The sequence below is a fragment of the Chaetodon auriga genome, chromosome 9 (assembly GCF_051107435.1).
Source record: "Chaetodon auriga isolate fChaAug3 chromosome 9, fChaAug3.hap1, whole genome shotgun sequence".
Classification (NCBI taxonomy): Eukaryota; Metazoa; Chordata; class Actinopteri; order Chaetodontiformes; family Chaetodontidae; genus Chaetodon; species Chaetodon auriga.
The window spans coordinates 10,037,222-10,063,505 of NC_135082.1; the positions used below are offsets into that span (position 1 = coordinate 10,037,222).

The 26,284-nt window shown below is 43.0% G+C and overlaps 1 protein-coding gene across 1 annotated transcript; it reads left to right on the forward strand.

The window, feature by feature from the left end:
- Positions 1 to 514: 514 nt before the first annotated feature.
- lonrf4 (LON peptidase N-terminal domain and ring finger 4) lies at positions 515 to 12,901 on the forward strand. Its single transcript, XM_076738974.1, has 12 exons — positions 515 to 1,354; positions 2,992 to 3,110; positions 3,758 to 3,880; positions 4,641 to 4,829; positions 4,958 to 5,075; positions 5,254 to 5,329; positions 5,574 to 5,688; positions 6,200 to 6,321; positions 6,443 to 6,601; positions 7,547 to 7,709; positions 7,844 to 7,993; positions 9,620 to 12,901. The coding sequence occupies exons 1-12, from the start codon at positions 1,057 to 1,059 to the stop codon at positions 9,767 to 9,769; spliced, it is 1,782 nt and encodes a 593-aa protein (XP_076595089.1). The 5' UTR covers positions 515 to 1,056; the 3' UTR covers positions 9,770 to 12,901.
- Positions 12,902 to 26,284: the final 13,383 nt, after the last annotated feature.

Genomic DNA, 26,284 nt, shown 5'->3' on the forward strand with positions numbered 1-26,284 from the left:
TGCGCACAGATTCTGTTGCAGTGGCTCATCTGCTCCGATGCTTTGTCCCTAAAACAACAGATAACACGAGCAACAACAGCAACTGAAGTCTCCTTGTGCACTTTCCACACCTACAGAAACTTGTTTGTTCTTTGCAGCATTATGAAACGCACATTTTACACGTGGCTTAGCTTTTAGGGTATGTATGTAAAAACTGAGGATGAACATAAGTGGGTTTATGTCATGATCCTGCCACCCCGCCCCCTCGCTATTATTATCCTCTGCTGGGATTCCCTACGCTGTGGCAAGGTGATTTCCTCTCCCTGCACTCTTGAATTATTCTAACTGAAGGGACTACATGTGCGAGACCATCAGTTCATTACACTCAGGTGTTTTAATCAAACCGATTTTTTTTTTAAAAGCCCAAGAACTTTTGTCGCAGGAATTATGTTATGAAACTCGGCATCCTTGGGTTTCACAACAGGGCGGAAAGCCATTCTTTTATCCAATCGGATTGCGCGCTGCTGCGTCACGTGGTCTTTATTTATGTAACGTAGTGGTGTTACACAGTAACCCAGCATTGTGACTGTAGAGACGTCGTTACAGGGGTTAAAAACGGACACGGACTACTTAACAGAAAGAATATTAATGTGTGAATATCCTGGTGCGGTTCGTGCGGCGGTTTGCGGAGTTTGGAGCGGCGAGGAAAGCGTCGCATTGAAGTGGAAGCGGAGTTTTGTTTTATTATTCAGCGTAAAGGGGAGACGTCATGTGTCCCAAAGCGAAGACTAAGTTAGGGCTAAAAATTGATAATGTCAATGGGTGAATTTCATGCCAAAAGGATTATTTGTGAGGTGAGCGTTCGAGAGCTACATTAGCCTAGCTAGGCAGAAACCGGCACGAGCAGATGTGATTAAAGACGGGGCACGTTTAATGTATCGCGAGCTGTCAGGGTGTTATTTAAATGTTCCATGAAACACTAATTTTTAAAAAAGCCCCTCCGTCCGTGTTGCTGTGACGAAAAAAAGCAGCAATTGTTCCCGTGGGACGTTATTGTGGTGACATAAGCCCTCCACCATGGATCTGCTGGAGTGTCCGCTCTGTCTCTTCCTGATGTGCGAGCCGGTGACCATGTCGTGCGGTCACACGTTCTGCCGGAGATGCGTGGGGGGTTACCTCCCGTCCAAATGCCCGTTATGCAAAGAGAAGTTCAAGCAAAGAGAGGTGAGGAGCATGAAGAACAACGTTTTACTCATCAGTGTCGTTGAAAAGTGCTGCCCCGACGAGACGAAGATGAAGTGCCATATACTGGAGAAGCTCAAAGCCACCGAGTTCACAGAAGCTTTACGCATCGCAAATGAGGGGCTAAACTTAGGTAAGGGGCGCGTCACAGCTGCAGACACAACATAGAAGTTTATATGGTGTGTTGCGTAAAGGATGTCCGCTGATCTGCTTGTATCTGTATTTAAAAAAACATAGGATCGCACTTCTTAGGAGACAGTTTTGGAGTCACTCTTACGCACTGCTCACAGTTTTTGGCTGGTGCCCAGCGATGGTGTCTGGTGGTGCATCCCATTCTGCAGCAGTGAGATACAGGAGGTGTTATGACAGAAAGGAGAGGAAACTTGTTGTGTCAGGCAAACATGGTAGCATACATTATGCCCACTGTCTAAGGCCGTTGATGACCTGAATGTATAACTGGGTCAGTAAACACTCTCCAGATGCTCCTTCTTCCTTCCTGGGTGTTGTTGTCCACGTGTCTGCATATTGAAACATTTTGGCAAAACACGAAGGAAGCGGTGATAGCAGATATAACAGCTGTTGTTTGAAAAAATGGACACAGGCTGAGGGGATTTCTGTTTTTAGAGCAAGCCTGCTTTATAGTTCTGCTGTCTAATCACAGATGAAAAAGCAGGGAATGGTTAAGAGGATGTGCAGTAATATTTTCACAGCTAATACCTTGGGTTCCCAGAAACACCCTTGCAAACAGATCTACTGCCTTATCTGTACTGTTACTGATCCTCTGCACTTACCTTTCCATGTGCAATTGACCTTATTTTCTGCAGCGAGGAAGTTAAAGGGACAACTTCTGCCCTAGATTAGTTTATCTAGTCAGTAGGCGTCCTTGGGATCGTAGGAGGGTTTCATGCTGAAGTGAATCAGTGTACCGTTGAATTATCTACATGTTTGCCATCTCTGCCAGTCCTAGTGCTATGCTCCCCCCCACCCCCCACCCTTTCTTGTGTAATGATTTCCTGGCAGATTTATGTTTGTCGCTTTGTCTTTTCTTCATTGGAGGTTTGTGGTTGTGCCTCTACAGCTTTATTTATTATCTCATAATGTGGACAGTGTCAAGCACTCAGTCTGTAATTAAGGCCTTTAGACTGTCAATAAACATGACTTAAGCAACAGCTTTAGGTAATAGCAACTCTTTGAGCCTAGAGTACACACATGCACATATTTGCGTAGCAGGCGGACTGAAGCATTACTTTTCCTTGACACATAAGCGTAGTTCAACATCAAGGATGAATTGATTAGATTTTGGTGGTCAAAGGTCAGTGTGACTACACACAACACATTTTTTTTGCCATAACATCAATTTATATGTTAATTATGATTTTTTTTTTTTTCGCTCAAATGTCTCATGTTATCAGAAGGTCAGATGCTGAATGGGTGACACTAAACTTGTGTGTCCACCTTGAAACTGTGCTGATTGTCTAGACCCAGTGCTGCTGGGTTGAAGACATTGTAGTCCATCATAAGCTCATTGGTTTTGCTGATAATGAGCTTCAAGTGGTTGTCATTGCACCTTGTGACAAAGCTCTCTATCAGTCCTCTGTGCTCCTCTGGAAAAATAGTCTCTGAGTGACGACAGCATGTTTCTCACTGCAAATTATTCACTGGAATTGATATAGTGATATCTTTCATTTCTTCAAAAAAACTGAAAATACTGAAAATGCAACTTGACTTGTTGTTGGAGGCGTAATTCAAGTTTTGTTTTTGCATCCTTAGTTCCAGGTGATCAGAGTTTGAAGCTGTACAGAGCCGAAGCTAACTGGGGACTGATGCGTTTCTCTGATGCTCTGACCGACCTCGACTACCTCTGCTGCCTTCGTCCTAACTGGACTGAGGTGAGAGACATGTACAGTGTTGATAGTGTTGGCAAAACACATTATAGATCCCTTTTATTGTGATTCTTTTTTTCTGCACAGCATGAACAAATCTGTCGAAGTCATCCATCAACAATGCGAAATTTAGAGCTTCCATTTAGGTGGCAGTTCACCTCTGTGCGAGTCTCTGCTGAATGTAACCCAACATGCACTGCATTGGTTGGTTTTGTAACACACATGCAATGGCACACATGTAAGCACAAAGAAATTGTGCTGTTTTTGATTTATCCTTTTATATTTCACCACAATGGAGTGCAAAGTTGAATTTTCTCTTCTTTTATTGATGTTATGCAAACAGCTACTTATGTCATAATGTCATTAAATCACTTTATGCTGGTGGGTGGCTCACTGCTGTGGCAGAAATGCCCACTATATGTAATCTTTTTTTTTAAGAGATGTGTTATATCACTGACCAAGTTCACTACTGGGGCATTCAGCTGCCAGCGATGTATAATGCAAAGGACAATCAGTGCCGAAGCAGAGAAATGTCTTACTTCAGATAGACTCACTGATGACACAGAGTAGAATTTTTACGCTCTCTGCAGTGAGATGCTTAAGACGTGTCATTCACATACACAGGCAGTGATGTGCTGATTTCACTGTTGCAGGGCTTCTTCCGCAAAGGGAATGTGCTGCTGGAAATGGGTCAGCAGACAGAAGCCCTCATGCAGTTCCACCGTTGCCTAAATCTACAAGCTGACTTTGTTCCTGCAAAGAGCCAGATCAAGAAGGTTTGTTTATCTGACTGACTACTCATCACAGGGCTGTTTAACTGAAACTGAACTAGAATATGTGGGATGTAATATAGAGAACCTCAGGGGATGCATTTATATAAAATTATACAATTGCCAGGATGTTTTATTTTGTCCTTCTGCAAAAGTAGCAGCACAGCGAGCTGCAGACTGAAATAACAAGTTTTAGCAAGATGTCTTGCAGAGTTAAAGCTGAGTCTAACCAGATTGGCCTGCAGCATTCTAAACAGACTTGCACACCAGCCCACACATCTTTAGGGTGGTGAATTAACTGAGTTACATAAATGAAGATTTGAGCTGATTAAAACATCTGAACGGTATCATGAATGTGTGATTTGTCATTATAGGTCGCATTCATGTGATCATGCATAATCGTCTGCTCTGATTAAAGACTGTTTCCAGTATGTGTTGGTGCAATGATAGAGTTTCCATTAGTTTTTCATTTTCATTTGCTCTAAATGTTTTGGATTATTCATTAATTATTTTTTTCCAGTTTAGTTTAGGTTCGTGTGGGCTTTTGGCAGAGTGAATTTCGTCTTCCTGCCTACTTATTTTATTAATCAGTGATTGTTGTTATTTTTGTCATTATAGCAGTAGTGGTACTAGTAGTTGTGGTAGGAAAAGTAGAAGTATTGATACTTCTTAACTTCTTCAAATTAGCTACAAAGTTGTGCAATTCAAACAGTCCTGGTGAAAACAAACACATTTATTTGTATCATGACATGAATTCAAATTGCAGATCCTGGAGGCAGAGGGCATGGCAGTGCCAGACGAGGTGTCCTGCATCTTGCAAGTGGTGTCCGAGTACCTGAGAGAGCCATGCCCCATTACCAGCCTCAGCAGCTCCCAGGGGCCAAATCCCCCCGAGGGCCTCAAACATCCACATGGGGGTGAGGGAGAGGGAAAAGGGAGGAGAGAGGCACACCAGGTAAGCTGTTCACAATGGGCGAGGAGAATCTTAACTGTTCTTGCGTGCGCTTTAATGCTTGGATTGTGGGTGTTTGAAGACAAATACACTGTCATCCTAACTGAGAAAGCTGTCTTTACGGCTCTAAGGTGAAGCATGACTCGGGCACCGAGTGCTGCCTCAGCCTCTGCCAAGCTGTTTCCTTCCTGCCCGTTGCCGAAGAGGACGAGGAGATGATGATGAGGAAGGACGATGTGCATGGCAGGGGTACGCGCGCCTTCATCATCATTGTCCTCATTATGAATCATGTTTGTCACAGTCACCGCAAACAGCTTTACCATAACACTCACCAGATGGTTTGAAATTGCATAATAATTGCATCTTCTTCTTCTTTTTTCATCATAAAGCTTGAGAGTGCTTTGTCTCCTTTCTCTCCCTCTCTTAGGTGAAAGTAGTCACTGCAGAGAGAAAACTCTGGCTGTTCTCACTGTGTCAGACTTTGAGTGTCCTCTCTGCATTAGGTCAGTGTGCTGGAGTACTTGATCTAATCAATAATGCATTGCTGCCTCTAGCTTGTCTGCTGTAGAGTCATATAACAGACCGATTCTATTCTCACTATCCTCTCTCTCAGGTTAATGTCGAGCACACATGTAGCATGTAAACAAACATGCACCAGATGCACAGCAACTGTACACATAGCATGGCTACCCCTGCTCATCTAGGCTGGTTTAACGAAAGCCTGTGTCTCTTCTCTGTCCTCTGAAGGTTGTTTTTTGAGCCAGTCACCACCCCCTGTGGTCACACCTTCTGTAAAAACTGTATAGAGAGGAGTCTGGACCACAACCTCCGCTGTCCACTCTGCAAACAACCACTACAAGAGGTAACCAGCAACAGATCTGTTTAAATCCTCAGGGGAAAAAAAAAGGATGCTAGGTCCTGTTTTCAGCACAGGAATCGCTCGACATGCATCACTCTAGTTTATATTCTACTGCTCATAACTGCTTTATCACACCTCTATCACCTGCTAACAAATTCATGTACAGTTATGAGACAAGAGAACTTCCTGGTTCCTCAGTGCTGTATTTTTCTGGTGATAAGTGATCCCATCTGTGATGAATGACACTGTTTTATCAGCTGTGTGTATGCAACAGTAAAATACTAAATGAATAAATCTTTACTTTATGTCAACAAATGCACTGTGGGACTGTTCCAGACTACTCTCTGTTGTACCAAATTGCAGAGTACAAATTTGAATGGCCGTGTGTCTTTGTTTCAATTCAGTCAATTGTTCTGCTGTAATATGTTTGGAGTATTTATGCCATTGTGTATATTTTCTTATGAGCATCATAATGTTGCTTTTATAACTGATTGCTCTCACTTTTCTCTTCCAGTACTTTAAAAACAGGAAGTACAACCCCACAGTTTTACTTCAGGACATCATGAGCCGACTTTTCCCATCACAGTTGACTGAGAGGAAACAGGTCCACGATGCAGAGATGGCTGAACTGTCCAAGTAGGGACCTGTCTCACACTATGTACACTTGGGTTTCACAGCAGAAACTTGAATCCTGCTTTATCCTCACAATTCCCTTATTTCTTTTTATCTTTGTCTCCTTTTGTCTCTAACTGCGTAGTCTTACTAAGGACATCCCTATATTCGTTTGCACGGTGGCCTACCCTGGAGTGCCCTGCCCTCTGCACATCTTCGAGCCTCGATATCGGTTGATGATGCGTCGCTGCATGGAGACTGGCACCAAGAAGTTTGGCATGTGTAGCTATGAGCATGGGAAGGGGTATGTGATTTATTAGTTCTTTTTCAATTATCCAGAGCTACCTGTTGACTTGAATCTAGTACATTTGGGTTGATAAAAATGTGCTAACTTGAGCGGTCTGAAAATATGGTCAGTTTTGAACCAGGTGAGGTTAAGGCTATTGTACACAGGGCTTTATATTTATTTTGACCAGACTGTCTGGGCATGGGGAGACCATATTTGACATTTGAAGCTCACAGTAGGCTAGATGGAGCCCGATGAGACTGATGGTGATGCAACACAAGCAGGCAGCAGAGGGGGCAAAGTTTAAATCAGTCATATGTGACCCTGAGTGGGTGTGAAATAGCAGCATGGTCACCAATCTGGTGTGAGATCTGCTGTGCATTTTCATCCCCCCAGCAGAAGAATATTAAAATATGAACATTACGTGCAAAATAATGTTATATTGATTTTTTTTCTGCAGCTCATTTTGTTGATAATCCAAGTTTATAAACCTTTTGTCTAAAGCTGCCTCATTTACAACATTGCAGTTGACCCCTTTTTAAAATGTCTCATTAAAACTTAAAACACTGTAACATAAATGGCAATGACAAGACACTTTCCTCCCCTGCCAAGATCTCTGTGTTTGGTGTGGCAGAGTTTGATTTTCAAGCGGAGGTATCTCTGTCTGGTTTCTAAACTGTATTTAAAAGTTTGAAAGTCTTTTTCTATCTGATTTTTGCTTGTAATTAGACTCGAAATCTGTGTGCTTGTATTCTTTCAAATTGAGGATGATGGAAGTATCAAAAGCTTGAATACATTTTTGGCTTAAAAAGAACTAGATTTTTTTCATCCTTCTTTTCACCACAATGAATAGACAACCTTCCTCGCAATTTTACTGTTGACTAATGCCTCAAAAATCCCATTAAGACATGAGTTAAGGGGTGTAAATTTAAAACTCTCGTGGTTTTGCCTCATGTGCCTCAGTTTTGCAGACTATGGCTGCATGCTGGAGATCCTCACTCTGGAGCTGCTGCCTGATGGACGCTCGTACGTGGACACAGTGGGCGGCAGCAGATTCAGGGTGCTGAAGAGAGGGCAGAGGGATGGCTACCACACGGCTGACATAGAGTACCTGGAGGACCTGAAGGTCAGGGTCGCAGAGATCACAAACTATAGCAACACTTCAAGAAGATCTACACTGAAAACATTACGACAACTCGATCACCTGACTGCCTCTCTCTTTCTCTTTATACGCTGCTGCTCACGTCCTCTCTCTCCCAGGTTGAGGGTAGTGAGCTGGAGCTTTTGCAGCATCTCCATGACAGTGTGTACCAGCAGGCTCAGGACTGGTACCAGCGCCTTGGCAACCGCATTCGCGAGCAGATCAACAGGCAGTACGGCACCATGCCAGATAAGGAGGAAAACATTCAGGTTGGAGGCTTTGCGGAAATGTTTTTGAGTTCTTAAACTTTATCACAACATGTCTCTCAGTCATGTTGTTCACCAGTGAAGTGATCATATTTACTTCCTGCCCATTGTAAAAATGGGGACCATTTCATTGGTTTAGTGTTTTTTCCATTTATTTAAGCCTTTGGAAGTGAAAGGTTAAAGTATTCAAGAGTTTCACACATTTTTACATGTTTCACACACAAATTAGCATGTTTTAGTCCACTTCCTACTAGATATGCACATTTTGGATTTTTTTTATGATCGTTAACCGACGCCCTTTAACGATTAATAACCGTTAACCGATAAGATTTAAATGCCCTTCCATGCTGCTGTTCCGACATTCCGTCATTCCGACATACCACCATTTAGACATATCACCATCCCGAAATACCGCTATTCCGACACACAAACGTCTCACCATTCCGACAAGGCATTCCATTTAAGGAAAGGTTGGAATCAGAGAGTCACTGACTCGGCGCTGTCTGGTGTTGAACTGCAGATTTACAATGACGGCAAATAGTTAGATTACTCATCTAAAATGTAAAAAAAAAAAGCTACAAGCTTTAGATATAATTAACAGTACTGTAGGCTTCAATCGTCTGCTATTGCTTTTTAAATTATGTCGAGAGCGAGCGCGCTGGTGATTTCTTTAATTGTGTGTTCTGCTTCATTTCCAAAATAAAGTTTGAGCTTCTGAAATCTGATTTTTAAACAGTTCTGATGGAGCTCAATGTTTATCTGGATGATGCGGCTTCATTCCGAACAATTTTACTGTAAACCTGGACGACCCGCGACGTGTCTGGAGATAAAAAAAATAATATTCAATGTAATGTGTGTTTTGTGCGTAATTGCATACAAGGATACACACCCTCCCCTACTGTACAACACGAAGGAGACTGGAATTAGTCAGTGACTTCAGGTGTCATCTGCAGAGCCGTCATTGATATCTGTAATATTAATGCTGCATATGATGCCAGCGTGCATGGAGACACGCGCGCCACGCGTCACACTTTCTCCCGGCCATCATGGAGGGCAAAGTTCGCTGCAATGGTCCTCCATCATCTGATGCTGGATGCTTGTTTCTTAAGTGGTACTGCATTGTACTCGTACTGCTGGAGTATTTCAGTGCTGTACCGCATAATTTGCAAATGACCTCCTCCCCTTTCCGGTCGAAATTGTCCCACACAGAACTCCTTTTTGCTCTCTTCATCTTCGCTGTAAAGTGGGCTGTGATGGAAAGCACGTGATGGCATGTGTTGCACCTGTCGACACGCCCCCATGAGTTGATTGAATTACGTAGCTTAAAAACAAAATTGACCGTTAGTATTAATCGGTTAGAGTTACTGTTATCGGTTATTAAATATTCCTTCAAACCAAAGCTGAGCATTGTTTTTTTGTTTTTTTTCAGTTCGGTGCAAGTCTCCACAGATTAAAAAAGGAACTTGCGGGCATTTCAAACTAGCTTTTAAAAAGTCATTTTTTACATAGAAGATAATGTCTGCTTTTGTTTTTAAAGTCAGTCATTGTTTTATGCTAATGCAGGAGACTCCATTACCGCACAATCAAGGTTGTATGTTTCTATTCTAATCCTTTGTTACTGTCCTCCAGGCCTCGTCCAATGGTCCAGCCTGGTGCTGGTGGCTGCTCTCTGTCCTCCAGCTGGACCCGGCCTATCAAACCACCGTCCTGTCCCTGAGCTCACTCAAAGACCGCTTGGGACACCTCCGCCTCGTCCTTGAGTATTTCTCTCAGAGCTAGACACCACAGCACAGTGGAATTGTGGCCACAACCAGTTGAGAGTAAAATAATGTTGCACACACATACAAATGGAGTGAAATGAAAGAATGCCCTCACACCGCAGAGGCTGGTTTTTGGCTTCTGAAACATGGAGGGACTGTCTTAAAAATCACAGCTCAGGGCCAAATTATCTGGCCAATAGCAGAAAGACGGTGGTTTTGTTATGAAACACAGTGCATTTGCACAGAGTTGGTTTTGTTTTGCTTGAGTTTGCATAGGTTATCTTTCTTACACCGTTTTCCTCCCTGGGAATTCAAGGTTTCACAGTAGTTCCAGTACACATGTTGTACAACACTGAGAACTACAGAGTTGACCAAAGATGCTTCTGATTTAGGTCCATCAGAAGTGGTGAATAATTATTTGTGGATAAACAAAATCAGTTAATGTTCCTAGTAATATTGCTGCAAATAGGCACTAGGTGTCACTATTTCCTCTCCAATTATTACAATTATTAGAAATCTGTAGACCATGCCACAGAATCAGCCAAGTTAGTACAGTATACTGTACTGTCATCAATTGCCTACTCAAATGAGACTCTGCATCAGTATAGCTAATAGGTTTGCAGTGACAATAAACATTAATAGCACACACAATTTGTATGGAATTGTTTAGGACTATGCACATCAGAGGATTAAGCTTCGTGTGTTACAGGAAATCACTTTGGAGTTTGGATATAGCTGAATGGCACTTCTTGCAATGCTTACGTTTCAGTTGCATCTATTGGCCTTAGCAGCCATTAACTATGGCTCATTTTATACTATGAAAAAATCTTTAAAGATACCTATTTAGTATTAATAAATATTGCAATAATACTTTATAGTGTCACACGGAATGGCAGCAGCTGGAGGATTTTTTTTTTTTTATTGAATGAAGCTGCTGATGTTTCTGCTGTCTCTGGATGCTTTTTGTTATCATCTAGCAGAAAACAGTGAAATTATGACAAGGAGGAGCTGCTGTCGGTGAATGGGAGGCAGAGGCGTGCCAGCTTTGTATTACAGTATGAACCTGTGTGATTATATTTGTTGATGGTCAAGTGTGGATGCAGCACTGTATGTATGGAAGCCAGCTGTAAATAGTCATTTTTGTCATTCGCCATCTTAATTAGCTGATTTTATTTTTATTACATAGGTGTGGTGTGGTGTGGTCATGTCCGCTCCCTCGAGGTGCAGTGAAGCATCAGTCCCAGGCGACAGTGTTTAACATCTCTTGAGCGGGGATAAGCTGTACAGTCATTTAGCTTCGGTCTGACCAGGGCTAAGTGTCCCCTGCGGTACCTCTGTGTAGGCCTTATCACCTGCGTCTGGCCCCAATGTGTCTCTCTGTCTGTCTGGCCCCTCTACCACCAGTCTTGGTGCCTTTGAGTGCCTGGGCCAGCTCATCAGGAGACCTGCAAGTCTTAGAGTCTCTCTGCACCACACAGAGGATGGACTGTGTGATTTTGGCTATTGATTTGTATTGATACAGTGCTACATTCCATGGAATGTTGAAGCTGCAATGTTGCGGATAGTTAATTTACTAACGAATACGGGCTTGACTGGGTGAAACGAGAGCTTATGTTTTGTTTTTCTACTTTGATAAATGTGCCATAGATATTTCTATGTTCTGTGTTTTAAGGGAATAGTTAGCTATAGCAGCTGTGTTTATGTTTGTTCGCATCACAGACTCTGAAATGGGTCTTCAGCCCTCATGCCTTTTGAATGGTGGACGGGGAACTACCATTTCTTCATGGCCAACATATCACTTTAAGTAGACACTCTTATAGAAATGGTTTGTACGTTACAGACCTGTAGCCTGCACGTGTGATATTGTAGATACAGCTTAGAATAAAAGGGGTAATCATGAAACTTGATACGCACAAAAAAAGTCCCACTAAAGGACGAATCGATGGATGGACAGATGGACTGGTGGACACTGGGGCAGCATTGGTTACCTGATCAACAGGCACTGAACTCTGACCTGGGGTGCAACGCTTTACTTGAGGGCAAAAAACACAGATTTTATCCATTTCTGAAAATGGGCTCATCGACCTCAGTGAATATTGTGAAGTCTTTTGAAGCCATCTGGGATTAAGTTTGGACTCAAAGGCTTGAATGTGCCAGTTATCACAACATGTCTCCAAAGCTAGTAGTGTTAAATTCACTGAAGGACGACATGCATCATAAGGGTCAGTTTCTTGCTACCACACACGATTAAAGCTTACTCAAAACAAAAAGGGACTAAGATTCTTAGACGATTTCTGTACGACCTTCCTCATAAGACTTTTTGGTACATACGGCGGCAGAAAGGTGAATTCCACTGATCTCTCCTGCTTCCTGTTTTTTCACAGCGAAATCATTTCTTGTTTTCCGATGCCAAGAAAATTTAAAACAGAACTTGATGTCTGCACCAGTGTGTGATTAAATACTAAATATATTTGAAGAACAAACGCTAAACGCGCCATCATATTTTTGATCCAACCATGGGTTTAATTTGCCTATAAACTTTTAATAGGTTCACCTTCAGCGCTGCTAATGCACCACAGCGCAGTCATGATTTTTCATCTAATTTAGCCTGCAGCTCTTGCCCCTGCATACCCTGGCAGATGTCCATTAGCCATAGCTGCAATACAATTAGCCTATCAGAAAATGCTCTCTAACACAGTTAAAAGAATTTGCACTGAATCCACATTGTCTCTTACACAGAACACGGAGCATAACAAGTGATCCGTTCTTGGCAGCGATTGCCTGTGAGAGCGAGTCTTAACACTTGTGTAGCTGGGAAAGGCTGTGAAAGGCAGCGTGGTGTCGTGTTCTTGCGATGTGCTGCAGCTTGCAGGAAATGTTGGCTGATGTGGTCTGATGGTCAGCGGTCTGCGGGCTGTATGTGCTACACACGTGCATTATCATCTACACTCTGTGCTCAAAAGCCTCCATGTGAGTAGCAAGTCACATTTAGACCCACTGAAACAAAAGCAATTTCTGTCCAAATGATTTGTATTCATTCCTCCACCTCCGAGCCAAGAGCAGTAAATTATCTTGATCTGATTATTGTTTATTTGCTTGCTCCCTGAATGACTTTTTAAATGTTATTATAAATAAAGCTTTTGAAAGCAAATTCTGCATCATCTTCATTTAATGTGGCTGTTTTGTGTCTTGAATGATTTGAATGTTATGCCACCAATTTTTTGGTCATTAAGGTGACATTACAAGCCAAATGGAAGTGGCGGGATCTGTTGCAATTCACAGCATGACAGAAATTGGTCGGGAGGAGGGGTGATGGGAGTGAAACGTGCCACACATGCTGATAGCAAGACACTTTGGCATGGAAATGGAAACAGTTATAATTACTAAGAGAACTATGACGTGCTGCAGCTGCAGCAGAGTGAAGGAAGCTGTGGGTTTGCTCTGGCTGGAAATTAAAATTAGATAGAATGGGCATTCCCTGTGAATGTCCAATCAGATGATAAATTTAGTTTAGATTAGAACTTTGACTTTACACCAGCAGAGGAAATGGCATGGGTTGAGATGTCACCTATTTTCTAATCGAAATGTTTGTAATGTTCTGACATGAAATATTATCTTTCTGATGTATAATTGTTGAGATTTAAACACATTTTATACAGTCCAGACCAACGCAAGTGACTGAAAAGAGTTTTTTTTTTTTTTCAGTGTAGCACAAATCACAAAATGTGCACAAATCTTTCCATAGAGGGAAAGAATACAGTTGAAACACCTGCTGTTAAGAATCATTCCACCAGGGGGCAGTCTGTAGCTGTGCAAGGACAGGAGAGTGCACACACAGATGGAATCATACTTCAACAAATAAGGAGAGATCTCAGAAGAGCACGGCTTTTCCGTTTCATAAAGGCTACAAATGAGCATGCCAGTGTCATGAATGGGGTCAAAAGTGAGCTTCTGGGTGCCAGGGAGAACCAATCACATGAAACAAGCTGGGAGGAAGTAGCTATTTCCCATGCAGCTGAAAAGACCGTAAATTAGCAAAAGTAAAAGAGGATGTGAGTGTAGGTGTGCATGCCACGAGCAGCACTCTGTGCACGAGAAGAATGAACAGCGTAGCAGAAGTGAGGCACGTTTCCTGCCAACGTCCTCTGCATAGGAAGCAGGCAGATGAAAAGAGGTTTCACTGGCTTCAGCGGGGTTCTCTAATGCAGCTCAGCGTCTACATCAAAGCCCATTACATTTGAAGAATGCCACAGCTTTTCTGTACTAAATTGATCCATCGGCTTGCGCTGACTCCCTGCTTGTGTATGACTGAGTAAGGATGACAGGCGTTTTGTAGGAGTTATCGCAAAGGGGGAACCGGCTGTGGCTGTGTCTCTGTGTGTGTGTGTGTGTATGTGTGTGAGTGTGCATGTGTGTGTGTGTGTGTGTGTGCTCTTGTATTTCTGCTGCTAAGAGGACCAAATTCCCTCACAGGGATAGAAAGATGAAGAAAATCCTCTCCAGAGAGGATATTTTGGCTAGTTTCGACTTTTGGGTTTGGGATTAAAGTTGGAATTCATGTTAGGTTGGGGTCAAGGTGAGAGGTGCAACAGACAGATTCAGAATTAATGTGAGTGCTTCAGTCCTGAAAAGTGCATTAATGCAAATGAGTTTGTGCATGTGTGTGAATCTCTAATAATTATCCTCCATAATTACGGCCCGGACTCACCAGGGTCTTGGCTTAAATAGACTATCCTGCTCTCTGTGCAATATAGAACAGCAACAGGGCCACAGAGAGCATCAGAGGATGGATCCCGCTCTGTTGTCATAGGAACAAAACCCAGCCTGGCGAAGCTCAATGTCAAGAGTCGGATTATCAATTAGGAAACTGAGAAACTTTTGTCTTTGAAGTGAAAGGCATTTTGTTTACCTTACAGCATGAAAGAGAAGACGCAGGGAGCTAATTCCTGCAGATATAAGTGTGGTGAATTGAGGCAGAGTGAAGGGGAGAGGAAGATAGAGGCAAAGAGCTCAAATGTGTGTGTGTGTGTGTGTGTGTGTGTGTGTGTGTGTGTGTGTGTGTGTGTGTGTGTTTTCTGCAGTGTGCAATGCCCCTCTTCTTTAGAGGAAAGGAGTTTTTCAGGGTGTGTGTGTGTGTGTGTGTGTGTGTGTGTGTGTGTGTGTGTGTGTGTGAATATCTGTTGCGTGTGTGTGTGTGTGTGTGTGTGTGTGTGTGTGTATGTGCTCCCGTGGGTTTGAAGCTGATAAACCTCGCTTGCTTCTGTCTTTGTATAATCCCCCTGAGTGTCAACACGATGATAAACCCATGAGTACGCTCTTGTGTGACAGTGCCTCTGAGAGTCATGTTGGCCACCTGCCTCTGTTAGCACCATATGGACACATCATAAATACTCTGAAACAGGCCTAAACAAGGAAAAAAAAAGAACAACAAAAAGATAAAGAGACCCAGCCCAGGAAGGAGCCTTGTGTTGCAGGATTAGACGACAACAGGTTTTCTTTTCTTCTTCCTTTACTTGAATGATTCAAGTCTTAAACTTATGATTTGTGAGGCGAACAAAAGAATTTGACCCTCCATGCTGCATGACTGACAGTTAAACATGTCAAAAAAAGATGGATGAGATGCCCCTTTGCTCCACTATGAATTCTCTGAGGCGACACTGGAGCACACACACACACCCACACACACACACACACACACACACACACACACACAAACACACACACACACAAAACACAAATGTCCTTTAATATTGTAGTGATTTCTTATAGAAAAAACACAAAAATCAAATGAAGCAGAATCGCCTGCTGGGAGATGAAGGACAGGAGAAGCAGGAAACAGGGAGGGGGGCACTGCAGGAGACGTGATGCCATGCTATTGGTTCACTGATTCGTAGAGTTAGCGCCTGCTGAGACACACACCTGGCTGTGGGACTGCTTTCGTATTGTCCTCACTGTTCTATAATGGAGCCTGTGTGCATGGTGTGTGTATGTGAAGGACAGGGAGAAGGAGAGTCAATGATGTTAGGTCATACCCAGAGCCAGTCTTAAAAAGCAACCTGGGCTTGTGTGACATGTGCACGCTTGATTCTCCATCTATATGTTGTAGCTGTGCAAGCAACACATGTTTGACGGTGTGTCTTCATGTGCGTCCAGGGCTGGCTGCACGCTCCACGCTAAATGTGATTCGCTGTGTGACCGAGCGCCACGTTTGGCATCACCTGCAGCAGTGTGTGCAAGCCAGACAGAATTTTGCATGATTTGGTTCATTGCTCTGGGGCAAAGTTTCACAACCTGCTTGTCAACAGTGCCATCCGATTGATTCAGCCTCTCTATTTTTATTGATCCATGATTTATATCTTTCCATTGCATCCTGAAGTTGCAACTCCTCAATCTGCCATGCACATCATTTCAAACTCATGCCCTGCAGCCCAACACGGTTCAAACTCACAGAAGTTTACTTTAGATTCTAGTGAGGAAGCAAAAGATTCCAGAGATACTAAACACGTCCAGCTGAATTTAAATGAAAATCATGCACATCCAGAATATTTCCTCTTGATGGACTAGTGTGGCTATAAAAACATCTTTGAATATTTCACTCAATATAAACATCATATAAGTTCAATGAAGTCTTGGAACAAGCTGCTACAGAATATATATGCGATGCTGCCGGATGATGAGATTATTTTTATATTAAAACTCGCAACTTGGTGCCTTTGTTCAGTCTTACTGAACATCAACGTTGTTTCCTGATGTGGCAGTTTGCTGAAGGCTATGTGAAGGAGTTAAATTAAGCCACAAGTGGGAGTAACTATTTTTACATTGGCTAATTGTGCTGTTTTCAAAAGTGTTTGAATTCTTTGGTGGAAGAGCTTTTAACTTCCTGTGACAGCAGAGAACAAGTCAGACTGTGCTCTGAAAGTTCAGCCTATAGTAGAGAAGGAAAAAGACAGATATTTTGTTTAAATGAAAGGATGACAGGAAGTTAGGAGACATATGGGAGAGATAACTTTTGAATAACGACCGTCTGAATAATGAAAAACTGTGTGAAAGATCATATCTACAAGTTCCAAGACAATGGCGAGGATAATGATCACGATAAAGATGATGAAAGAAGGAAATAGGTGGTTGAAGAAAGGGGAGCCGGTGCAGATGAAGTGCAGAGAAGGGATTCAGGGAGGAAAACGAGATAAGAGGACGGAGTGATTCAGGGGCCAGTTCAATTTGACAAATGCGCACATTTCAGTAAATACAGTGATATCAGTCCATTTCATCTCATCACCAAGTGGTCATGATTTTCCCAGCGGCATGTCATCATAGCGTGCTCACAGGAGAGCGTGCCTCACCTCGGGTGAGTTTGGGATTTAAGTTTGTCGTGAAGCAAAGGTGTGTCTGCAAGATAAGGCCAAGACTGAATAGAAACAGCAGAAGCCAAAGCTGTGGATGGGATCATATTTACCATTCAGCCTGCGGGTCTTACCATTACAGTAAGTCCTGTAACAAAGGAACAGTGTACGGCAACAGGGAGGAGTGAAGGGTTCGATGTGATGTGGATGAGAGAAAGAAAGAAAGAAAGAAAGAAAGAAAGAGATGAAATACTGTATGGACACCATCAGCACCGTGACTCACTGCTTTGATTTGAAGCATCTCAGCATCACTGAGCACAGGGACTCTCAGATTTTGATGTTTGGTTGTCATGGAGGCGATGATATGCTCACTGGGCATTTCTTAATTAGATCACTGTTGGATGCAGACATCCTGTATACTCAGAGACAATATTCAAAGTTGTGCGTGAAAATATATGAATGTCTGTCTCTGATTCTATGAGGGTGCGTTTCGGTGCATGTGAATGTGTGTGCAGCCTGTATCTTTCCTGAGCCTCCATGAGGCTGCTGTACAAACACCTGATGTCCACAGAAACCAACAGTCCTCCCCTTTCATAAACAGGCACTTAGGGCTCACAATGAGACTCATTTATCAAAACTCTGACTTTAAAAGGCTGAAAATGCTCCAGTGTGACGCCAAAGCTACTTTATTTAATTCATGAGTTCATATTAAGTTTTTAAGACTCGAGACTCCACTTAAAAATAAAAAAAATGTGGTCATCCAGCATAGATGAGACACAATCCATCCTAATGCTGAGTGACAGTGGCCTGGATCACCGTGACGCACGGTCACATCTGTCTCAGTTTGAGCTGTTCGGTCCCACTCAAAACACAGCCGGCACCCAGTGAGAGGGCTCGATATGCTTCATTAGACCAGCACGTCCCGGCAGGTGACCGCAGTGCACTCAGTGTGAATATTCATTTGAAGAAGTTTATCTTTTTTTTTTTTTTTTTTTTTAAATATTAAGAGTTTTATCATGTGGTGGAGGGAACTTTAGGGGGCTATTTAAGGAAGAGCTTTAATAATACATGCTTTCCAACTTCTGAGGAATATCTGTCTTTTATAGTCCCCCACAAAGAGAAGAGGAACTGCAGCAAAGCTTCTTCTCACTGGGATGAGACAGAAAGAGGAAGCACTCTGTCCGCCTTTCTTTGTGTGTCTTTCAGTGAGCGTCTGTGCGGTTGTAAGCATGGTGTGTGCGTGTTTGCACGTTTGTGTCTGAATATTCATATGCCACTGTGTGTTTGCTATCTGATTTGCATGAGGGAACACTTATAGAGACATATGACAGCACTCGTAAGGCTTAAAAGCAGAAAACAAAGATGTGAAATGGCTCTAAAGTGAGTGAAAAAAAAAGTCAAGAGCCGACATTCAAGCACGATGTGGTCATGTATATCATTAGTGTATAGGAGTGGGAGTATGCACTCTGGCACACACACTCACACACCAAAGCATGTGCTGGAGCTTTGTGAGTTTGGTGCGTGTCTCCCGTGAGGGATTTGCAGAAGATAGCAGTGAACACGGCGCAGGATTTCTGTCGTCACTGAACACATGGGGAGAGGAGTCTGCCTAGACAGCAGCATTGACAGATTGCATGAATAATTTAGGAACAAAGTGAGAGGCCTCATAGACCTCTGAATCACTACCAATGACAGCTGCCTGCTCTGACTTTGGCTCCTCTCTCATCTTTTTTAATGCATATTATTTCCATAAATTCCTCTCCTTACATCTTCAAGCTGTGTCCGGACGCACAGAGCATAGTGCTGAATCTCTGACATGCAAGCCGGGGCTGCGGCTCCGCTGAGGGACCAGGTGAAATGACTTTTAGAAAATAACAGAAGCAACAGCACTGCTGAAGGTTTCACGCGTAGTCTTACTTGAGGCAATTAAAGTCAAAGTGGCTCACCTCTTTGGTTACATTTATTTATTGGGCAGACATGTAGAGGAGCTCGACTGGAGATAAATATCTTTACAAAGCTACTGTGGATGATAAATGGGACATTACGAAATGATTTCTAAGAGATTCACACTTAGATCATTGGCTTTCTGTAAAGGGTAGCAGACAGTCGTTATTGATTAGCAGTTTTCTGTCAGATATAATTGGGGGATGGTGATTAGTGGACTTGTTGATTTCAGACGGAGGGGAGGGCTGGAGGAGAGACGGAACAAAATGGAAGTGAAAGCTGGAGGAAAATGCTTAAAAACTGGTTGGTGCATTGCAGAGGTCCAGCAGCAGCCCAAAACAAGCTACACATCAGCGGTTTGTTGAATCTTTTAAAACAGCAGCAGTCTCCACTCCAGATGTTTTACTAATTTACCATCTCGGCGCTCCCCATCACTGTCATCAATGGTGAGAAAAAAAGCTTGGTACTGTCGTTAAGCAGAATCATTATTCACATTTGCATAATCATCACAACCCGGGAACAATAGCTTTGTTTGTCATGTCATGTCATGTCATGTTTTTTTTTTTTTTTTTTTTTGGCCAGCAGAGGAACTTCACAATGTGAGACGACTGAGCAGAACTTTCTCTGTGCCTCATTCTTCTGTCTTTATTACAATGCTGCATGTAGCTACACCAGTAATGCAAATGTGTCCATTTAATGGAACTTTATAATTCTGGACTGTAATTCTGACTGGCTGAATGTCCAGGGAGATATCATTAGCTGAGCCATTCTCCAATTGATTAAAAGGGCTGCAGACTAAATATTTATTGGAAGCTGTTATCTGTTATTAGAGTAAATTTCGATCTGTTAGAGATCCATAGTGCCAGTAAGTTTGCTTTATTGCCCAGTCCTTGTACACACACACATAACATAAACTCAGATGTTGAAGTTGTTTGGCGGGCGACAAACTGGCCCACTTCACTGCACCATGTTTGAATTTAAACCGAGCTGCAGGGGTTGATATATTCACTTGAGCTCATGATTAAAGAGGGTTTAAAACCCTGTCTAGAATGTGTGTTTGTGTGTGTGTGTGTGTGTGTGTGTGTGTGTGTGTGTGTGTCACGGGAAGAGAGGGTGCAATATGGTAGTCTAAAGGGATTGCAGGCTGCAGCGTCAATGCCTGCCAGGGTTCGGCTTGATGTTAACTTTGGACAACTTGCCCCAAGAGCAGTGACTTCAGAAGTGCATTCTAAGTCACTTCTCCAAGGCAACCAAAAACAATCAAGGTACATACAGCCTAAATCCCACTCGGCACTCTCTAATCCCCATAGCCTTTATTAAAGAGTGACCTTTTCAACGTGGATTTAAAAAAATCACCAAATCCAATGATTTTTAAATGGCCTTTTTGCACTAGAAGTGATTAGAAACAGCATTCCTGTTCCCTGTGTCACGTACAGAGGGGCCAGCAGACAAACCTACTGTAATCTGTATTTGCACTCCCTCCCCCACCCTCTTTCAAAGAGGAAGTTGAAGGTTTATTAGAGTTGGTGGCCTGTGATTGTGTTTTAATGAGAGAAAGACTGCGGAGGGGAGATAAGGCACCCAGTTCAGGCTGAGAGGTCCTTGGTGGGATTAGAATAATCATCAAAAAAACGCCATGTCTTTAAAAAAGACACAATGGAACAGAGCCACTCCTGTCATCTTCCACTCCTCCGCCCATTCATCCCTCCATCTCTCCATCCCTCCACTCCGACACCAGTCGGCCAATTGACATTCCAGTGTGATGGTCGGCTGCTTGCAGTGGAATGTGACATTTCCTCTCATCACTCTCTGTACAGAGCCAAATGTGCGGTTTTACCGATTAGAGAGGGACAGTGAGAAAACGTGAAGATGGGGGTAGTGTGGAGAGAAGATGAGATGGATGTGTGAGAGTGACGGGGCACAGACGGAGAGGGAGGGCGATGGAGAGCGATAAAAAAGCATTCACGTACCAAATTAATGCAAACCCATGATAATGAAGCATTCAGATACAAGCGGCATCATTAGCCATCATGATTTCCTGTCCTCCTGTGTTTCCTATTTAATGTCAGCAATCAACTGCTGGCTTTGAGTTGCATTATGGAAATCAGCAGTGTGAGCGGGATAAATATCATTGTGCTTTTCATTTAGCTTTCCTATAAAAGTCACATGTTAATGCGACATTAAGACTTGTGATATAATGTTTTTTAGCAATGCATATGCATACTCAAGGACTGTGATGAAGTTTTGTTTATATACTTAGCTGCATACTACATAACTTTTTTGCAGGTAAACAGAAGTGAACATAGTGACATTCATGGCAACAAACTTGAATGAAGTAGCTTTCTTTGGCCACTAGGGGCAGCAGAAATGAGCCATAAAGGCAACACTGACACTTTCTCGCCATGTTACATCCAGCACATCCAGCTGATGTGGAACAATGTTAGCATCCATGTGAAGTTGTGTTTCTGGCCACCCGATGAACAGAAGTCCCACACAGTCCCTTTCAACTCTGTTTTTCTCTCCAACAACTCCTGTATGCAGCTCTTTAAGGGCTAAATACTCCACTATGTTCACCAGCTATAGCTGCTAACTTTGTCTTTCTGCCATTTGATGTTGGACAGGGAGTGCAGTTGGTTTGTCAGAACTTTTTCCAGTTGAAACTAGCTTGATGAGAGCCATCAGAGAAAACTGCAGGCTGTGAAACCAAAACAATGAGCTGAAAAAAAGAATGCTCTGCAGAAACAAGTAATAATTCTCTATGGGTTTGATCAACTTCTTTTCCATCCATGTCATCACTTGATCCATTGTTGACAAAATATTGATTATAGCAGTTTTAATGCAAGTACATCTTGAGCCTAATTCTATTACAAATATTTCAAATTCGCCCAATATCTGAGAAGGGAATGAGGTAAGAATGAAATCAATTTATTGGCTGTGTTGCTGCAGATTGTAGCGTGCCTAAAAATGTGATCTGTACCGAGAATTTCACATCATTCCTTCCGTTTTTTAATCATCTCTGAGAATGAGCGTGGGCTGAGTCGTCCTCAATAGAGGCTGACTGAATGTGTGCATGGCAACTTCTCACAATTCTGATGATTTATTTCTTAGATTGACATAAGGGTAGAGGCAAAGAGAGGAAAATAACAATGATGTCTTTGGCTTGATGGTAAAAAAAAAAGTCAAGCTGGACTGGAGGTGAAGTTGTACATCTGTGGACACCCTACTGGCCACTGACGCTGATAAATAATCCCCAAGATAAGATAGACCTGTGCTGGAGATCTTCCAAAAACCCACTTGACCACTGTAATTCAAGAGTTTGAGTGGGATGACGTGTGAATATTATTATGTGGTTACCTTGTGAGAGATAGTTCAAGAGGTGTCTGAGAGCAGCGACATCTCCATCACTGTGCAAGTGTCCTTTTCCTAGTCTGATCCCACTTTGCATCCACACAGAGAATTATTAGGACTTGACATTAACAAAGCTGCACGTTAGCTTAGCTTCAGTCATTAAGATCTGGATTTCAAGGCTGCAGTTATGAGCAGGTTGTGATTTCACAGAGGAAAGGTGCGTGAATCAAACAGTGTGTGTTTGGTAGCTCAGAACAGAACACAAACATACCATGGAGGCTGCGGGACTTTCGCTCCAATTATCAAACAGAGGGAACCTGGTTGTGATAAGGTGGCAAAACCCTGCAGGTGATCGCACATGTGAGCTCTGTTCAACTGGATCTCTCCCTTATTTACTGCTCTTTAAATGCTGTTTAAATCACACCAGCTTATCTGAAAGGCTTTACCAGCACTGATGTGTGTGTATACACTGTGTCACTGTGTGTGACAGAGAGAGAGGGAGAGAGCGGGAGGGATAGAAAGAGAGAGAGAGGGGGAGTTGGTTTGCGGCCTCTCTCTACAGGGAGAGGGGATTATGTTTCTCTGCTGTCATGTTTTCTGACATTCAGAATGTTATTAAACTTCAATAGGCTGAGCTCAGGGTTCACTGATTACTCTTACTGGGGCTGAATCCATTATGCAGGGTTTACTTCTCACCGTGTGTTTACTGAAATCACACCTGCACGCTTCAAACACTGATGCATGTACACCTGCACATGTACTCATATATGCATAAAATGCATATATGCATGCTCTTTTCAGGGGCTCAGACACAGAGCATGAATTCAGACCTGAGTGCGCCATTACTGCAGTAATGCATTTTAGGTAATGTGACTGTCTTGGCAAATTTGATTTGTGTGCCTACTAAATGCATTGGGCCTGCGGGAAGGAGAGGGATGGAATTTAAAGTTTGGAATATTTCTGTAGTGATGTGAGTGTCTTTCAAGTGAACTCTGACACCACGAATGAGAACAGAAAAACTGTCTGCTGAAACTGAAGAGACTGCCCACTCACAGCTCCCAGCTAATACACCACCATGCGCTGACTGGTGGGATGAAAAATGTCTCCTATTGTCAAAAAGCAGCTCCTTTTCAACGAATGGAAATGACAATTGAGGCACTGCTTTGCAGTGAAGAGGTATGAGAAGGGAATTTTGACCTATTGAGTGAAACATTGCATTGAAATGGAGGGTATTTCCTGTTCCTTGGATTTTAACCCTCCACCACAGTGATTGGCTGGGAGTCTACCTGGATTGTGCAGGGAGGCTCCCTAACTTTGATCACTGTGGAAAGTAGCCCAGCTCCATAATCCCCTCATCTGTCATTCTGTCTGAGACGATGTGGACTGCCATACATCTCCCCCTCACTCTCTCCTCTGTTCTTTCTGTCTCTAGCGCCTGTTTACTACCTCCATCCATCTTCCCCTCAAGGCAGTCGTCCGACTCCGTCCACCAGGATGGACAGATGGGAAACAGAGGAAGGGAAGAAGGGTTCAGGGCGCCAGCTTTCCCTTAACTTCAGGAGGTCTGGCAGCAGAGCAACTTTTCTGTTCCCACAACAATGAGGAAGCACATATCTCAAACAGGGACAGTTAATCTTGAGAGCATCGGGCTAACACGCTCTGTCTCATGATTGACTGTCCTGTTTGCTCGATCCCTGGGTGACCCTCAACACCACAGAGATGTGGAAGCTCCAATAAAGCTCCAGTGTGATAATAACTCATCATACCCTCATACGTTTTCATTTACAGAGCAATATAACTGCATTACCAGTTATAAATCAACAGCTAATGGGATAAGTGAAGCTTCAAATTGTGAGCCGTGATGTGTGTACTGACCACTGAAGTGCTGCAGCCGTATTTAAGATGTCCTGCCTCAGGCCGCAGTATCTGCGTCTGTCCGCCTGTACTGTACTTTCTTTGTTTTATTGGCTCTCTAGTGCAGCAAAATGAATTTTAGACAAAACGATGTCAACTGGGTTAAAGTTCTGACTTTTACCTTTAATTTGAGACCGTTTACATGCACATCAGATGAACAATGTGAGAACTGTTGCCCTTTCTTTACATCGATTTAAGAGATTAGAAAATATTTAAAGAAGTTAACAGAATTTAGAGTCACTACGTGCAGGATTTAAAATTTCACAACTTGAGGCCACAGTGGAAACACAAGAAAGACTCTGTGGCCAGCGCATTCATTGAACGTGCTCATGTTTTGTGAACTGAATGGATCTGTTTGTTTATGATGGATGGTGAAGGCATGACCTGCCTGCCCCTGCCTCTGATTGGCTTACCCTGATATTCTTATCCTCACTGTGACCAATGTCACTCCTCGTGGCTAAACCGAACCAACCCAACCAACACAGGCAACTCATACTATTCAGTCAGAGTATCGGGTCATGGTTGTGCCATCTTGGGATTTTTTTTATTTTTTTATTTTTTTTATTCTAACAGAAAAAAAATATCTCTCAATTTAAGCAAATTGTGCCTGCCAGGTCTGAAAACACAAGTGCAAATGTCCGCAACAACTTTGAAACGACAGACTGAGTTGAAATATCCACGAAAGGTAAAACCACGAGCCGACAGCCGACAGTTGTCGAACAGAAACACATGCTCAGTTAGACTGAAGTCAGGGGAGTGACTTGGCCAATCAATGACATTCTTTGGCCAGTGGTCACAGAATTAAGATGCTTAATTTCCTTTCTTTCCAAATATTTTTTGACCATGCCATATGTGTATGTGTGTGTGTGTGTGTGTGGTTAAAAAGACATGCATCTGTCTATGTCAGTATGTGTTTGGAAATCAAGCAAGCACTAAGACTGTCCTGAGGCACTTTCTGTGTATTGTCAGTGTGTTGTGGACTCTGCAAATCTCATCCTGTGGTGAGTGCCAGTCACTCCTACCGAGATAGTCGGCCTGAGGGCTGGATGGATGAGTGACAAGAGGTGCTACATACTATTGAACGGGGCTTCTGTCTTGCAACATCTCTGTGGGCGGAGAGTGTGTGCTGAGGCTTATGTGCACCCATGTCCGTGTCTGTGTGTATGGCTTCGTTCATATGTGAGCGGAAGAAAACTCCCACGTAGAAATGTGTGCAGCCACCGCCTGCAGCTGCTTGTGGGTGTATGCAACACGGAGCAACAAGGGGCAGGTGTAAGACAGGACAGAAAGAGAGACAGGTGAATTACAAGTCACTTCTAAGATAAAAATAATGAGAGAGAGTCAACATCCATGAGGACATGTCTGACTCTGGCCTACAGGCTGAGGTGGTTTACTCAAGGTGTTCCAAAGAGAAGCGAGCATTACCTCCCTGATGGCTGCGAGACTTTGCTTCGTCCCTCCAATACGAGCTGGCAGCAGCATCTTCACCGCTATTGATTTCCTTTCCTCCTCTATTTGGAAAAACATGGCTCACATGCCAGGAGGAGACACTGCAACAAAGTTAGACTACCTCTCTTCATAACAGCATTATTGAAATGCAAAGGAAAACAAGAAGAGAGTTTGAGATCAGACCTAATTTAGAGAACAAAATGCCCACAGCGAAAATCAATAGCAAACACCACCATGACACACACAAACAGTACTTTCAACTCAAGTAAAACCAACCAAAGTTATGACCAGAATATTCTCGCAAGCACTAGACCCTGGGCTCAAACACACATTACTACAACATCAAATCAGCCTTTTGCAGCTTAATCACACCCCAGGTATCCACTGTGCCCCCTGCATCCTAAAGCCCAACATTTACAAATGTGTTGCTAATCTTGTTTCCTCATAAATATCACTAAATCATGAATCAGTATCATGAGTATGCCGCCTCTGCAGTGCAGATTTCAGGCTACTGCTGTAATTGACCGCTCATAAAA